The sequence below is a fragment of the Pristiophorus japonicus genome, chromosome 1, assembly GCF_044704955.1.
Source record: "Pristiophorus japonicus isolate sPriJap1 chromosome 1, sPriJap1.hap1, whole genome shotgun sequence".
In the NCBI taxonomy this organism is placed as follows: domain Eukaryota; kingdom Metazoa; phylum Chordata; class Chondrichthyes; family Pristiophoridae; genus Pristiophorus; species Pristiophorus japonicus.
Genome location: NC_091977.1, coordinates 376,329,351 through 376,343,432, shown reverse-complemented (window position 1 = coordinate 376,343,432; position 14,082 = coordinate 376,329,351). Strand labels below are relative to the sequence as shown.

Genomic DNA, 14,082 nt, shown 5'->3' with positions numbered 1-14,082 from the left:
CGCAATGAAGGCCAACATTCCATTCACCTTCCTGATTACCTGCTGCACCTGCAAACTAACTTTTTTTGGGATTCATGCACAAGGATCCAAAAAGAGTTTCATGCACAAGGACCCCCAGGTCCCTCTGCACTGCAGCATGTTGTAATTTCTCCCCATTCAAATAATATTCCCTTTTACTGTTTTTTTTTCCAAGGTGGATGACCTCACATTTTCCGAAATTGTATTCCATCTGCCAAACCTTAGCCCATTCGCTTAACCTATCTAAATCACTTTGCAGCCTCTCTGTGTCCTCTATACAACCCGCTTTCCCACTAATTTTTGTGTCATCTGCAAATTTTGTTACACTACACTCTGTCCCCTCTTCCAGGTCATCTATGTATATTGTAAACAGTTGTGGTCCCAGCACTGATCCCTGTGGCACACCACTAACCACTGATTTCCAACCAGAAAAGGACCCATTTATCCCGACTCTCTGCTTTCTGTTTGCCAGCCAATTCTCGATCCATGCTAATACATTTCCTCTGACTCCGCGTACCTTTATCTTCTGCAATAACCTTTCATGTGGCACCTTATCGAATGCCTTTTGGAAATCTAAATACACCACATCCATCGGTACACCTCTATCCACCATGCTCGTTATATCCTCAAAGAATTCCAGTAAATTAGTTAAACATGATTTTCCCTTCATGAATCCATGTTGCATCTGCTTGATTGCACTATTCCTATCTAGATGTCCCGCTATTTCTTCCTTAATGATAGCTTCAAGCATTTTTCCTCTACAGATGTTAAACTAACCAGCCTATAGTTACCTGCCTTTTGTCTGCCCCCTTTTTTAAATCAGCGGCAATCCTTCTGCCCAAAAATTCAACCTCGGGCGCGAGAAACAGACACTTGGATTTCTTAACTCTTAGGCCTACCCGATCCAATCGACATAGTACTTCCTCAAGATTGCGGAGATAAGAGTCGGGGTCCCTGCCCGTGATGAGTATGTCATCTTGAAACACAACCGTCCCCGGGATGGACTTGAGCAGACTCTCCATGTTGCGCTGGAATATAGCAGCTGCCGACCTGATGCCGAATGGGCATCGATTGTACACAAAAAGGCCTCGATATGTGTTGATGGTGGTGAGTAGTTTCGACTCTTCGGTCAGTTCTTGCGTCATATACACAGATGTGAGGTCAAGTTTCGAGAAAAGTTTTCCTCCAGCCAACGTAGCTAATAGGTCCTCCACTCTGGGCAGCAGGTATTGGTCCTGTAGGGAGACTCTGTTTATGGTAGACTTGTAATCCCCATAGATTCGCACGGATCCATCAGGCTTCATGACGGGGACGATGGGGCTTGCCCAGTCACTGAATTCCACGGGAGAAATTATGCCTTCCCGCAGAAGCCGGTCCAGTTCGTTTTCAATCTTTTCCGTCATCACATAAAGCACAGCTCTAGCCTTGTGATGGATCGGTCTGGCATTCTTTGTGATGTAGATTTTAACTTTAGCCGCTTTGAAGGTGCCCACACCTGGCTGAAAGATGTTCAAAACGGCTTAGAACTGTTGAGCAGAAGGTCCGTTCCTCTGACGACATGGCTTGAACATCATCCCATTTCCAATTAAGTTCTGTTAGCCAGCTTCTCCCCAACAGGGTTGGGAGATCCCCGAGGACAATCCACAGGGAAAGTCGGTGCACCATCACTTTGTGTGTGACTGAGAGCATGGCGCTGCCAAGGACTGGGACGATTTCTTTCGTATCGGTCCTTAGTTTGGTGTCGATCTTTGTGAGTTTTGGTCTGTTGCTTTTGTGCGGCCACAGCTGTTCAAATTGTTGAACGCTCATGAGGGATTGACTGGCCCCCGTGTCCAGTTCCATGTTGACAGGTATCCCGTTGAGTAGAACCCTCATCATAATTGGAGGCGTCTTGGTGTAAGAACAGTGGACATTGATCGTGTTGACCCGCTGTACCTCGGCGTCCCGTGCACTGTTCCAACCGTCTTCTGGTCCGCTTTCCGACCCTTCCAATTCGTATACCAGCCGAGCTGCTGTTTTTCTGCACATGCGAGCCAGATGCCCTGTGTAGTTGCAGTTTCTGCAAACGGCATGCTCAACGCACTCAACCCTGGTTGAGTGCCTTCCCCCACATCTCCAACACAGACCGTTTTCATTGTTTCCGAAGGATGAGCTGCGTCTGGCTGATCTCCCTTGAGCTTCTCTCAATCTGTTGTTGATTGCTCGCATTGTGGGTTGATGAGGTGTGATCAGCCGTTCGTGTGGCCCTTGATTTTGATGGCTTCTGGCACCACTGTCTGCTGTTGAAGGCCTGCTCTCCTGCCTTTGTCTGTGTGTGGGGGTAGCGGTTTGTTTCACAATGTGAACCCCTTGTTCCGATGCCTCGTTGGTTGTCGTACCCGAAGTATAGATCAGCCTCGTTTCTTCTTCGCCTACCAAGAACATCTGTGCAACCAGTGCTGCTGCCTCTAGAGTCAAGTTCTTTGTCTCTATAAGCTTTCGGAATAGGCCTGCGTGGCCTATTCCTTCAATAAAAAAGTTTCTTAGTACTTCTCTCCTTAGTTCATCGGAGAACTCACATGAACTAGCCAGCCTCCAAAGTTCCGCCACAAAGTCGGGTATGCTTTGGCCCACACAGCGTCTGTAGTTGTAGAACCTGTGTCTGGCCATGTGTAGGCTGCTCGCTGGCTTCAGGTGGTCTCTCACCAGTGTGCTCAACTCCTCAAACGACTTGCTTGCTGGTTTCGGGTGCGAGCAGGTCTTTCATTAAAGCGCATGCTTTCGAGCCACAGCTGATCAAGAGATGGGCTCTTCTCTTGTCTGCCTTATCATCGCCCAGCCAGTCTTTGGTCACAAAGCTTTGCTGGAGCCTTTCTATAAAGTCATCCCAATTGTCTCCAGCGTTGTATTTCTCATCTGAGCTGTTGGTAGCCATTCTGTGGATTCTGTGATCCCGTAACTCATCGCCACTGTTAAGTCCTGACTCGAATGTACTGACTTACACAAGACACATGCTGAAGTCAAAGTCACTCGGGACCTGCCCCTTTAATTCCAGCTCTCCAGTGCTGCACTAGCCTGAGGACCTCCCTTTATATACCTCAGTGGGATAGGTATGGAGTGTCTCCTGCAAGTGCACCCCTGGTGGTAAGGTATGCTTATTGTTACAGGTCATATCCAGTTACAGTCATGTATAGCATGGTAAGATACAGTTATATACAGTAACGTGAGATATATGATACTCCACAGTCTCTTTCTATCTCGCCAGTCTCTCTCCAGTCTCCCTCTCTCTTCCTTCCTCTCTCTCCCCATTTCCCTCTCTCTCTTTCTTTCTTTCTCTCTCTCTCTCTCTTTCTCTCTCTCGCTCTCGCTCTCTCTCTCTCGCTCTCGCTCTCGCTCTCTCTCTCGCTCCATCTCTCTCTCCCACAGTCTCTCTCTCTCTCTCTCTCCCTCTCTCTTCACCCAGTCTGCCTTTCTCACCGCCCTCTGTTATGTCCTTGGATGCTCTGATAATGACTCCACGAGGCAATGTGTTGTACTTGAACTGTAGTGACTTTAGTCCTTTATTGATAACTCCAGACTGAGGATCACACCTGGTGGCCTGCCTTTTATACTAGGTCAGGCACACCTGTACAGGTAACCTACAAGTCTACTGCTGTGCCCTCTGGTGGCACACCTTGTGATAGTACTAACAATAGTCATGTAGGATACATGACATCACTCTCCCCCAAGCCTTTAGTGCAAATCGCCTCTGCATTGACTGTTCTCTGGGCTTAGCTCCATCTGGTTGACCCTTGGCAGGTCATTTCAATCTTGGGTGAGTGGTTGGTGTTTCGTTGGCAGTAGAATGCTGGTGGTTGCTGTTTGTGTGTATCCCTGACCACTCCATTCTCCCTCCCTCCCCGCCACCCTGCCCCCCCCCCTCCCCCCGGCCCACCTTTTGATTGTGCCAGAGGCTCATTACATTCATATACATTCAAGTCCAGAAAAACAAGTTTGCATTACATTTGTGGTTCAGCTGTGAGACAAGTACGTTAGACTGGTGAGATACATTATCGATACGTACTGGGGATCGGTAACTGGTGCGTAAGGACAAGCTAGTTCCAGAACTGCTGGATGGTGGCCAGGCAGTCTGGTGGCGGCGCCATGCCCAGTGCTGGCAGTGGGAACTCAGTAGGCTTAAGTTGTCTGCTCTTGGGGCTGTTGCCGTGGTCCCTAGCATTGGGCAGGTTCACAGATGCCTGTGACCTCCCTGTCCTTTCTTTGCACCCTGGGTTGCTGCTGCTCCCTGAGGAGCTGCCGTCTAGCAATGCACAGGGAACTGCTGACTCACTGACCTGGGCATTGTTTGGTTTGGGATCCTGGCTGGTCCCGGTCCCCTTTGGGCAGACTGTTGCAGGTGACCCTTCGTTTGTGGTGACAATAGGGTCTGGGGGCTGGGCCTTAGCACAGTTTGCTCTTTCAGGCTCGTGGCGGTTGGTGCCATCGGGTGCCTGAGAGATGAGCCTATCAGGGGCAGGGTATCAATACCAGTGCCGTTGCCCCCCTGAGATCGCTTGCTCTGCAGCTCATGTGTATTGGCTGCTTGTGGCCACGCTCCATGATGCATAACTCTGGTCCCAGGGACGCAGGCTACAGAGTTGGGTAGCTCGCTGGACTTGTGTGCTCCCGATGGATGTTTGCCCACTGCATTGGCTGTATGCAGTTGAAATCCTACATCGCACAACCTTTCATTACTTATTGTGAATACCCTGTAGCTCCGATCGCGATCGTGCAACTTTTCCTTGATTGTTACGTGTACACAATTCTGATCATCAATTATACATTTTACATGATCGCAATCACACGACTTTTCCTTGCGTATTGCATATACACAACTCTGATCATCATTTACACATTTTACATGATTGCAATCACACGACTTTTCCTTGCTTATTGCATGTACACAATTTCAATAATCAGTTACACATTTTATCTCTAACTCACAGTTGCTATTGCATTGCTTGAGTGTGTGAAACTGTCCCTTTAAGTGTGGTGGGTTGCAGGCCTCCTTTAAGAGAGCCTTGCTTGCTTTACCCCAATCCTCTGCTCCGTTTGGTGCCACGTGTTGCTCCATCAGCGCTGCATCTCATGGTCTGACCGCCGCCATCTTTTTCTTCAGCGCATCACCTCGTGGTTCGGGTGCCATCTTTCCTCCATCCACGATGTTGACTGCGGTGATCCTCTTCTCCCCGGGTTCTGCCACCGAAGCTGGGAAGTCGCCTTTGGATCCGATTTTCTTTCTCCGGAGTCCTGCCACTGGAGCCTGGAAGGTGCGTTCGGGTCGTCCCAGCTGGATCATCTCCACGCAGTCGTGCTGAGTGGTCTGTGCCTCAGGTGCTGTGCTGGTCTGCTGTCTGGTGCCGCTACCGACCTCAGGTGAGGGCTTGCTTTGCCTCTGAGCACAGAGGACGTCGATCGCTGGAGGGTTGAAGTCTTCCCACTTCCAATGGGTCTTCTCCATCCACCTTCTTCTGAGTAGCGTTGGTCCATCACCTGCAACAATCCACAGAGGTAACTTGTGCACCGCGCCATCATGGATTACCTTAAAATCCACACTACCAACGACTAGGATAAGTTCATCGGTGTAGGTGCACAGCTTTGCCTGAACCGGTACCAACGTGCGTCGTTCAGTTTGATTGTCCCATCTCAAAGGCTTCTTGATTCATTACTGACTGGCTTGCCCCTGTGTCCACTTCCATGAAGACTGGAACGCCATCTATCTCGACTTCCATCCTCAAGGGGGAACACTTGGTGGTGCAGGTAAACATGCTATATACCTCGTTATGGGACTGGGTTGCCTCTCTGCCTATCGTTTCATAAGCCGCGCTGGCTTCATGGCCATTTGCAGATTCTCCATCGACACAGTGAGTCATATTTCTCTTACACGTTCACTGGAGCTGGCCCTTTGTGCTGCAGCCATTGCACACATAGTCTTTAAAACGGTACTGGTGGGTCCTGTGATTCCCTCCACAATGCCAGCATGGAGCAGCTACTCGATTAGCCCCCCTCGGCGGACTCTGAGTTAAGGGACTCTGGGGCCTGTTCCCTCTTCCCTGAGAAGGGTCGCATTCTACAGTCCAGCCTCTAAAAGGCGCCACTCTGTGCACAGTACTTGCCAGGTTTGAGTCCTGAGGGTGAGTCATCTGCCTAGAGCCACAGGTCGAGGTCATGAATGCCTGGCTCACAGAGATGGCCTTCTGCAGTGTGACTGTGGTATCCGCCGACAGTAGCTTATGAAGAAGGCCCTCATGGCCAATTCCAATGACACAAATGTCCCGCAGCGCATCTGTGAGGTGGTCGCCAAAATCACACGGTGCTGCCAGCCTCCTGAGGTCTGCAGCATATTTCGAGATTTCCTAGACTTCGGGCCATCAGTGGGTGTAGAACCGGTGTCTGGCTGTGAGGATGCTCTCCTTGGGCTTGAGTTGCTCAATCAGTGTTACGAGCTCCTCATACATCTTGTTCATTGTCTTCACTGGTGCCAGCAAGTTCCTGACGAGGCCATAGACGGTGGGCCCACAACTGGTTAGCAGGATAGCTCTGCGCTTGCCAGCCAGTGTGGCCAGATTGTCTCCTTCCAGGTTGTTTGTTGTGAATAAATGGTCGAGCCTCTCCACAAAGGCTTCCAATCATCACCGTCGGTGAACTGCTGCAACGTACCAAGGGTAGCCATTTTCGCATGAAAGTCAGTAATCTCGTCGCCAATTGTTATTGTTATGTCTTGAATAAAGAATCTGACTGGATATTGTGAGCTCAAAGTAATGTGTGACCATAGTCCTTTATTCAGGTCTCCAGAGTGCCTCTCCAGCCTGTGAGGCCTCCTTATGTACAGGTGCTCCCAAGTGATTGTGAGATCCCTTTGGACTCCAGGGGATGAGCCCTCTGGTGATTAAACAAGGTATTTACAGGTTTACATATATAACAGCACCCCACTCCCCAAAGTCAATAGTGTAACTATTTATAATGTGAGCCGATCTGGGGCCTTTCCTTCCCTGGTTGATCGTCTCGGTGCAAATGCTGGTTTTGGTGAGTCGTTCGTTGGACCATCGCTGGGCTGTTGCGCAGCTGGCCTTGCCGGGCTGCTGGGTGTGGTGAGTCCTGCTGGGCTGATACAGGTGATGGGTTCTGCTTCGTGGTCAGCTGCTGGGTCGGTTGCCACTTGTGTGTGTGTTGGAGGGTCGAAAAAGGTAGAGTCTATTGTGGGTTGTTCTGAATGGTCCATGAATCTGAATTTGGTTTGGTCCAAGTGTTTCCTGCAGGTGAGTCCATTTGAAAGTTTGACCTGAAACACCCTACTCCCTTCTTTGGCCATGACAGTGCCGGGAAGCCATTTGGGACCTTGTCCATAGTTTAACACAAATACAGGATCATTAATCTCGATTTCGCATGACACATTTGCGCGATCATGATATGTATTCTGTTGAAGCCGCCTGCTCTCTACTGTTCATGTAGATCAGGGTGGACTAACAAGAGCCTTGTCATAAGTGCCCTTTTCATGAGCAGTTCAGCGGGGGGAACCCCAGTGAGCGAGTGGGGTCTTGAGCGGTAACTAAGCAGGAGTCGGGATAGGTGAGTCTGCAGTGAGCCTTTAGTTACCCTCTTCAAGTTCTGCTTGATGGTTTGCACTGCTCTCTCTTCCTGACCATTGGATGCTGGTTTGAATGGGGCAGAAGTGACATGTTTGATTCCATTGCAGGTCATGAACTCTTTGAACTCGGCACTGGTGAAGCACAGCCCATTGTCACTCACAAGGACATCGGCCAAGCTTTCAATGATGGCAGCGGACATGCTTGCCGACATTATCTCACATTCAATCCATTTGGAGTACGCATCTACAACCATAAAGAACATTTTTCCCAAGAATGGGCCTGGACCCTGGACCATGGTTTGAAGGGCCAGGACCATAATCTTAGTGGCGCCTCCCTGGGTGCATTGCTTAACTGTGAGCATGTGTTACATTTGTGCACGCAGGACTCTAAGTTCGCATCGATACCGGACCACCACACGTGGGATCTGACTATCGCTTTCATCATTATGATGCCTAGGTGGGTACTGTGGAGGTCACTAATGAAAGTCTCCCTTCCCTTTTTTTGGCACCACTACCCGATTACCCCATTGGAGGCAGTCTGCCTGTATGGACATTTCATCTCTGCGCCGCTGGTACGGCTTTATGTCTTCCTGCATCTCTAACGGGACACTAGACCAACTCCTGTGGAGCACATCGTTTTTTACTAAGGACAACAAGGGATCCTGGCTCGTCCAGGTTCTAATCTGTCGGGTGGTAACAGGTGATTGCTCAAGCTCGAATGCTTCCATTACCATAACTAAGTCTGCGGGCTATGCCATCTCCACCCCTTGGTGGGCAATGGCAGCCTACTGAGAACATCGGCAGTTTTCTGTGCCTGGCCTGTGGCGGATGGCGTAGTTGTATGCAGACAACGTGAACGCCCATCTCTGGATGCTGGCCGATGCATTCGTATTTATCCCCGTACTTTCAGAAAAGAGGGATATAAGTGGCTTGTGGTCGGTTTCCAATTCAAATTTGAGCCCAAACAAATATTGATGCATTTTCTTTACCCCATAAACACATGCTAACGCTTCTTTTTCGATCATGCTGTAGGCCCTCTCAGCCTTAGACAAACTTCTGGTTGCATAAGCAACCAGTTGCAATTTCCCAGATTCATTAGCTTGTTGCAATACACACCCGACACCATATGACGACGCATCACATGCTAGTACCAAACGCTTATGTGGATCATACAACACAAGCAATTTGTTTCAGCATAATAGTTTTCTAGCTTTCTCAAAGGCATTTTCTTGGCTTTTACCCCATACCCATTATAAGAGTGCAGTGGTTCTAACAGTGTGCTAAGACCCGGTAAGAAGTTACCAAAGTAGTTCAGGAGTCCTAGAAACGACCGTAGCTCCGTCACGTTCTGTAGTCTTGATGCGTTTTTGATTGCCTCTATCTTCGAATCGGTGGGCCTGATGTCGTCCACTGCAATTCTTCTCCCCAGGAACTCCACTTCAGGCGCCAGGAAAACGCACTTCGAGCGTCTTAACCTGAGCCCCGCACGATTAAGTTGCCTAAGAACCTCCTCCAGGTTCTGCAGGTGCTCGACGGTGTCCCGACCTGTAGCCAAGATGTCGTCCTGGAAGACCACGGTGCGCGGGACCGTCTTCAGCAAGCTTTCCATGTTCCTCTGGAATATCGCCGCGGTTGATCCAATCCCAAACGGGCATCTGTTGTAAATGAAGAGACCTTTGTGCGTGTTGATGCAGGTGATGCCCTTCGATGATTCCTCCAGCTCCTGTGTCATGTAGGCCGAGGTCAAGTCCAGCTTCATGAACGTTTTTCCTCCCACCAGCGTCGCAAATAGGTCGTCTGCCTTTTGTAGCAGGTATTGATCCTGCAGGGAGAAACGATTGATAGTTACTTTGTAATCACCACGGATTCTGACGGTGCCATCTTCCTGGAGGACTGGAACAATTGGATTGGCCCACTCGTTGAATTAGATCGGCAAAATGATGCCCTCTCGTTACAGCCGGTCCAGTTCGATCTCCACCCTCTCATCATGTACAGTACCGCTCTCGCCTTGTGATGGATGGGTCGCGCCCCCGAATCAAATGGATCTGCACTTTTGCTCCTTGGAACTTCCCAATACCTGGTTCGAACAGCGAGGGGAACTTGTTTAAGACCTGGGCAAAGGACGGGAGCCCTCGGACATCGTTCCAGTTCCAGCGTATCTTTCCCAGCCAGTTCCTGCCGAACAGTGTGGGGCCGTCGCCCGGTACCACTGAGTGGTAATTTTTGCACTGCTCCATCATAGGAGACCTTTACAGTAGCACTGCCAATTATGGAACCAGTTCCTTTTGTATACATTCTCAGTTTAGTACGAATGGGAGCCAAGACCGGCCTTGAGGCCTTGCTGCACCACAATTTATCAAAAGTCTTTTTGCTTATTATGGACTGGCTTGCGCCCGTGTCCAGCTCCATTGACACCGGGAGTCCATTTAATTCAACCTTCAGCATTATCGGGGGACACTTTGTGGTAAATGTGTGCACCCGTTTACCTCTGCCTTCTCAGTCTGAGGCTCTGGTTCGTCGTGATCCCCCATGGATCTGTCCTCCTCTGCAACATAGTGGTTTGCAGGATTAGCACGGTTTTCAGCTCGCCTGCACATACGTTGGAGGTGTCCCATTGTTCCATAGCCCCTGCAAACGTACCCTTTGATGCGGCATGAATGGAAATGATGATCACCCCCACAGCGCCAACAAGGTGTTAATGGCCTTGCATTCATCAGCCTTGATGGTGGACTCTGAGACATCTGCGGACATGCAGCTGCAGGCATGTGGGGCCTGCCCTGTACATTGCGATAAGAAAACTTTGTTCTTTGTTACTTTGTTCACAGTACTTGCAACAGCACTCGTGTGCTGAGAGATTTGTTTGGTATTGTCACTGGTGGCGATGAACGCCTGGGCTATTGCTATGGCTTTACTCAAGGTTGGGGTCTCTCCAGTCAAAAGTTTGCGAAGTTTTACTTCATGGCCAATGCCAAGTACAAAGAAATCCCTGAGCATGTGCTCCAAGTGTCCTTCAAATTCGCAATGTCCTGCAAGGCATCTTAGCTCGGAGATGTAGTTCGCCACTTCCTGGCCTTCAGACCTCTTGTATGTGTAGAACCGGTACCTCGCCGTCAGAACGCTTTCCTTCGCTTTAGATGCTCCCAGACCAGTGTGCACAAATATCGTATGACTTCTCTGTGGGTTTCGCTGGAGCAAGCAGATTTTTCATGAGGCCATACGTTGGTGCCCCGCAAACGGTGTGGAGGATCACTCTTCGTTTGGCAGCGTTCACTTCTCCTTCCAGCTCATTGGCCACGAAGTATTGGTCAAGTCGCTCCACGAAGGTTTCCAAATCATCTCCCTCCGAAAATTTCTCCAGGATGCCCACGGTTCTCTGCATTGTTGCGGTGGGGTTCATTATCTGTATCTCGTCGCCAGTTGTTATCTCTTGCATAAAGAATCTGACCGGATACTGTGAGCTCAAAGTAACGTGTGACCGTAGTCCTTTATTCAGGTCTCCAAAGTGCCCCTCCAGCCTGTGAGGTCTGCTTATGTACAGGTGCTCCCAAGGGATTGTGGGATCCCTTGGGACTCCGGGGATGAGCCTTCTGGTGGTTAAAGAAGGTATTTACAGGTTTACATACATAACAGTTATGTCCTTGGATGCTCTGATAATGACTCCACGAGGCAATGTGATGTACTTGAACTGTAGTGACCTTAGTCCTTTATTAATAACTCCAGACTGAGGATCACACCTGGTGGCCTGCCTTTTATACTACACCTGTGCAGGTAACCAACAAGTCTCCCACTACTGTGCCCTCTGGTGGCACACCTTGTGATAGTACAAACAGTAGCCATTTAGGATACATGACACCCTCTCTCTCTCCCTCTCTCTCTCTCTCTCATTCTCATTCTTCCTCATCTCTATCTCTCTCTCTCTTTCTCTCTCTCTCTGTCTTTATCCCACCCCCAGTCTTCCTTTCCCTCCATTTCTCTCTCTCCCTCTCCCTAGTCTCTCCCTCTCCTTATCTCTCTCCAGTCTCCCCTTCTCTCTCTCTCTCTCTCTCTCACTCCCCCAGTTTCCCACCCCCCCACTCGCTCTCTGTGTCTCCCTCACTCTCTCCCTCTCCCCAAACTGTCTCTCTCTCCCCCAATCTCTCTCTCCCTCATCCAGTCTCCCTCCCTCTCTCTCCAGTCTCCCTCTCTCTCTCTCCCCCCCCTCCCCAGTCTCTCTCTCTCTCTCCCAAGTCTCTCTCTCCCCCTCTCTCTCTCTCTCTCTCTCTCTCTCTCTCTCTCTCTCTCTCTCTCTCCCTTTCTGTCACCCAGTCTCCCTCTCTCCCCCAGTCTTGCTATCTCTCACCCCCCACCCCCCTATCACTCTCTCTCTCTCCCTCTCTCTCTCTCTGTCCCCCTCCCAGCTGCCAGTCCCTCTCTCTCTCGCTCTCTCTCTCTCTCTCTCTCTCCCCAGTCTCTCTCTCTCTCTCTCTCTCCTCATCTCTTTTCTCTCTCTAGTCTCCCTCTCTCTCTCTCTCACCCTCTCTCTCTCCCGCAGTCTCCCCCTGTAATGACTCAAGAGTCTGGTTACTATAAATTCACTCAGCTGCAACCTGATCCATCTTTATTCCAGCCCGAGAGTACCTGCGTGACAAAGACACCCAGCTTATATACAGGTGACCAAGCACACATGCCACATGTGTTCAGCCCGATGACCTCCGACTGCGGTGACCCTCAAGCATTAATACATAACAACATCCCCCTTGTAAAATCTTAACAACAGTCTTTTTACAAATTAAGACGGTCTGGGGCTTTCCTCTCACGAGTTGATTATCTCAGTTTAACTTTGGCTTTGGGCGAGTGTTGAGTCCGTTAAGACTGAGGGCTGAGTAGCCGATCTGATGGGAGTGGTCATGACCACATCAGAGTCTGAAGGTTCAGAGTCAGTCATGTCAGCAGAGTCCTCCGATGAGTGAATAATGGTTGGTTGGTCACTGGCTGCATCTTCCTCACTCGGTTCCAGTTCATCCGTGTGCCACAGTTTAACCTGTTTCCTGCAAGTTTGCCCATTCTTGAGCACGACAATAAACACTCTGTTACCCTCCTTGGCTGCAACAGTGCCGGCGATCCACTTTGGACCTTGACCATAGTTCAGTACATAAACCGAACCGTTGACCGAGATGTCACGTGACACGGCAACACGATCATGACACCATTGCTGACTTTGATGTCTGTTTACAACACGATCATTCAAATCAGGATGAACAAGAGAAAGCCTGGTCTTGAGATTTCTCTTTATCAGTAGTTCAGCAGGAGGAACCCCAGTAAGCATATGAGGTCTTGACCTGTAACTGAGCAATATACATGACAACCATCTCTGCAGTGAGCCCCGAGTTACACATTTCATACTTTGCTTGATCGTTTGAACGGTACGCTCTGCTTGACCATTAGAAGCAGGCTTGAATGGAGCTGATCTCACATGTCTGATGCCATTGAGTTCCATGAACTCCTGGAACTCAAGACTTATGAAGCAAGATCCGTTGTCGCTCACAACAATATCAGGCAAACCATGAGGAGCAAACATGATACGAAGGCTCTCAATGGTAGCTGTAGATGTGCTGGATGACACAATAACACACTCTATCCACTTTGAATATGCATCTACTACGACAAAAAACATCTTTCCTCGGAAAGGGCCCGCAAAATCAATGTGGATCCTCGACCATGGTTTGGATAGCCATGAACAAAGACTCAGTGGAGATTCCGCTGGTACTTTACTAAGCTGCATGCAAGTATTGCACTGATGCACGCATGATTCCAGATCAGAGTCAATTCCAGGCCACCATACATGAGACCTAGCGCTGGACTTCATCATGACAATACCAGGATGAGTGCAATGAAGTTCACGTACAAATTTTTTTTGACCTTTCTTAGGCATGATTATACAATTACCCCACAGTAAACAGTCTGACTGAATGGACAGCTCATCCTTGCGACGGTTGTAAGGTTTGGTCTCCTCATGCATCTCCATAGGTATGGCAGACCAATCACCACTGAGTACTCACCTTTTCACAACCGATAAAATAGGGTCATGGCTGGTCCAGATCCTAACTTGTTGAGCAGTGACAGGGGTTCCTTCACTCTCAAAAGCATCCATTACTAACACTAGATCTGCAGATTGAGGTGTCTGCATCTCAGTTGTGGGTAAGGGCAGACGACTCAGTGCATTGGCACAATTCCCAGTACCAGGTCTATGATGGATGACGTAATCATAAGCAGACAATGTCAGCACCCACCTTTGAATGCGGGACAATGCATTAGTATTAATACCTTTCTTTTCTGCAAATAATGAAATGAGTGGCTTGTGATCCGTTTCTAGTTCAAAACGAAGACCAAACATGCATTTTTTTTACCCCATTCACACAGGCCAAAGCTTCTTTCTCTACTATACTGTACGCTCTTTCTGCTTTTGATAGACTTCTCGA

General features: G+C 49.3%; 1 protein-coding gene across 3 annotated transcripts in view; it reads left to right on the top strand.

Annotated features, from left to right (window-relative positions):
• Positions 1 to 14,082, top strand: part of LOC139259600 (stathmin-2-like) — a 66,816-nt gene that overhangs the window by 28,409 nt on the left and 24,325 nt on the right. The window contains exons 2-3 of one of the 3 annotated variants that reach the window (XM_070875097.1): positions 4,643 to 4,656; positions 5,299 to 5,316. The exons of 1 other annotated variant lie outside the window; for it this stretch is intronic. In XM_070875097.1, the coding sequence (XP_070731198.1) occupies positions 4,643 to 4,656; positions 5,299 to 5,316 (32 nt within the window). Of the gene's footprint in view, positions 1 to 4,642; positions 4,657 to 5,298; positions 5,317 to 7,229; positions 7,253 to 14,082 lie in introns of all 3 variants that reach the window. One more of the 3 variants, XM_070875104.1, reaches the window with a different exon arrangement.